This window comes from Austrofundulus limnaeus, unplaced genomic scaffold (genome assembly GCF_001266775.1).
Source record: "Austrofundulus limnaeus strain Quisiro unplaced genomic scaffold, Austrofundulus_limnaeus-1.0 Scaffold601, whole genome shotgun sequence".
NCBI lineage: Eukaryota > Metazoa > Chordata > Actinopteri > Cyprinodontiformes > Rivulidae > Austrofundulus > Austrofundulus limnaeus.
Window position 1 is genome coordinate 98679 of NW_013953003.1, and position 3062 is coordinate 101740.

The 3062-nt window shown below is 44.8% G+C and overlaps 1 protein-coding gene across 1 annotated transcript in view; it reads left to right on the plus strand.

The window, feature by feature from the left end:
- Positions 1-1702: 1702 nt before the first annotated feature.
- The window catches only part of LOC106531141 (growth arrest and DNA damage-inducible protein GADD45 beta), a 2714-nt gene continuing 1354 nt past the window's right edge, over positions 1703-3062 (plus strand). Inside the window, exons 1-3 of the mRNA XM_014026927.1 lie at positions 1703-1936; positions 2024-2134; positions 2216-2438. Of these exons, the coding sequence (XP_013882381.1) occupies positions 1893-1936; positions 2024-2134; positions 2216-2438 (378 nt within the window). The 5' untranslated portion in view covers positions 1703-1892. The remainder of the gene's footprint in view (positions 1937-2023; positions 2135-2215; positions 2439-3062) is intronic.

Genomic DNA, 3062 nt, shown 5'->3' on the forward strand with positions numbered 1-3062 from the left:
CCCCCCCCGGGGGGGGGGTTTCTGCAGAAACCGGTCCTGGATGGACCCTGGATGGACCCCGTGCTGCCTGCAGCCTCTCCACTTGGGGGACTCTGAGACCTGCTTCTGTTCCAGCTGAAGTCTCTGCAGACTTTGTTATTTTAGCTGTTTTCATGATAAAACATTCAGCTGATCCAGGAGACGTTCGGCTGCAGGGACCTTTGAGTTTCAGTAACTTTTATACTTTTTAAAATTTACTTATAAATATTTTACCAATAAAAACACATTCAAATCTTTAACAATCTGTTCCAGCTGCTGCTGCTGTTACCATTTAGCTCCTAGCTACTCTTCTGCTGTTTTTAGATACTGTTTTGCCACATTTAACCTGTAGCTGGTTTTATTGCTGTTTTTAGTTTCTAGCTTTTTAGCCACTTTAGCTAATCATTTAGCTACTTACAGATGGCATTTTGATACTTTTTGCTTTTGAATTTTGATATTTAACTACTTGAAACTTTTATTTTTATTTTTTTTGCTAAAAACCTTTGATACTTTTAGTTTAAAGCAAAACTTAAGAAAGTTTAGCTGCTTTAGCTTTTTGCTGCTTTCAGGGTTATCACTCTTAATGTTGTGCCTTTAGCTTCCATCGTTGCTTTTGCTTGTTGCGATTGAGTTTTGCTGTCACATTCAGCTAACATTTTGCTACTGTTAGTTTCGAGATTTTAGCTACTTTTAGCTAACTCTTTAGTTTTAGAATTTAGCTACTTTTAGCTAGCCTTTTAGCTTCTAGAATTTAGCTATTTATAGCTAACCTTTTGCTACTTGTAGTTTCTTTTCGTTTGTTTTGCAACTTTTAGTTTTTAGCTACACTTTTGCTACTTTTATCTTACAGCTAACCTTTAACTAGCTGCTTTAGCTTTTTGCTGCATTTAGAGTTATAGATATGCAGCCTTTAGCTTGCAGCTGGGCTTTTGCTACTTGTGGTTTCTTTTCTTTTGTTTTGCAACTTTTAGTTTCAAAATTTTAGCTACTTTTAGCTAACCTTTAGTTTCTAGAATTTAGCTACTTTTAGCTAATCTTTTGCTACTTGTGTTTCTTTTTTTTGTTTTGCAACTTTTAATTTTTAGCCACACTTTGCTACTTTTATCTTACAGCTAACCTTTAACTAGACTTTAGCTGCTTTAGCTTTTTGCTGCATGCAGAGTTAAAGATGTGCAGCCTTTAGCTTGCAGCTGAGCTTTTGCTACTTTTGTTTTCCAGTGTTCTGCTTCTTTTAGCTCGCAGCTCAGTTCGGACCCGGGTCCACTCCGGGTCCTCTCCGGGTCACCTGACCGTCTTGTGTTTTTGTGATTTACACAACGCTCGTGCTCGGACACGAGCCCGCGGTCACCTGCTTGTCTGACACCCCCACGGACACGCTGAGACCAGGTGAGGCTGGACCAGAGAGCTCGTGCAGGGTCGTGATGGGGGGGGGGGGTCTGGAGGAGGAGGTTTGGAAATTCCTCCTCAGACAGAAAAAGACAAACAAGCGGAGGAGGAAGAGGAGGAAGAGGAGGAAGAGGAGGGAGAGACTGTGGGGGATTCTCCGAAACCACCCACGTGGGCTCCCTGGTTTCTGCCGCGCTCAGCCAATCAGCGCGCAGGACGGAGGCTCTTTTGATGGCGGCGGACCAATCAGAGGCCGCGCCGCCTCAGCAGCCTATAAAAGAGCAGAGTTTCGCCTTTTAGAGGCAGAAAGCTTCGCTCTGACTCTTGGWCCGGAACGTTCTGGACTTTTCTGAGACTCGTCAGCTCCCGGACTTCAGCTGGACCTCGGTACCGGACTGGATTACGTTTTTCTCGGGACTTTATCTGARGAGTTTGGCGGATATTTGCCTTCTATCCTGGAGCTGCTGGGTTATCTGACCGACTTCAACATGACTCTGGAGGAGCTTGTTGGACCGAGCGGCACCGATAAAAAGTGAGTTTCTGTGTTTGGTTTGAGTGTGCACGGTCCCGGTGTCGGTGCGGTTCTGTCCCGGTTCTAAGGCGCCTCGTGTCCCCGCAGGATGCAGACGGTGACCCAGGCTCGGGGGGCTCTGGAGGAGCTGCTGGTCGCGGCTCAGAGGCAGGACTGCCTCACGGTGGGGGTCTACGAGTCCGCCAAGCTCATGAATGTGTGAGTATCTGTGCGGGTTCTGTTGGGTTCTGTGTGTGTGTGTGGGTCCGGTTCTGACCCGGCCTGCCGTGTGTCCTGCAGGGACCCGGACAGCGTGGTGCTGTGCCTCCTGGCCACGGATGAGGAGGACGAGGACGACATCGCGCTGCAGATCCACTTCACGCTGCTGCAGGCCTTCTGCGGGGACAACGACATCAACATCCTGCGCGTGTCCGGAACCAGGCGGCTGGCCCAGCTGCTGGGGGACGACACCGCCGACAGCAACGGGAACGAGCCCCGGGACCTGCACTGCATCCTGGTCACGGTAAGTCCGGAATCCTGCATCTGCAGGGGCGCTAGCAGGGTGGGGGGGCCAGGGGGGCCGTGCCCCCCAGTTTTACCTGTTGAGCACCTAGATTTTTCCTTTTTCACTTCCCCTACATGTTTAGGAATATAACCTCATAAATATAAAAACAAGCACTTGTTTTTTAACAAGAGTTAAAAACATTTAATTTAAAATAAAAAATTAAATTAAAATGTAGCCCCTCTGAATAAAGACAACCAGACCATCTAAAACCAGTGTTCTCAAATAAAGATGGAGGTTCTCATGAGGTTATATCCATAGATATATTTAAGCAAATAATTAAATTATTTCAATAATTAAATAAGTATAAAATGAGGCAGTACAGTTGTTAGATCAACTTCCTGTTCTCCAGTTTTCTCTCTCAGACCAAAATCATATTTATTATAGGACAAAAAACAAATAATAATAATTTGTGATAACACCACAGTAGATGTAGTTTGTAATTGTGCTTGTTTTAGTCTTTATTTCCAGTTTTTGTAGTTTTATAATCACAGTTTTTAAACATCAACAAGCAAATAAAACTTTTAACATCCATAGAAGAGGTGATGGCTTTAAATGTTAAAAAGCTTGTTCTTTGTAAATGTC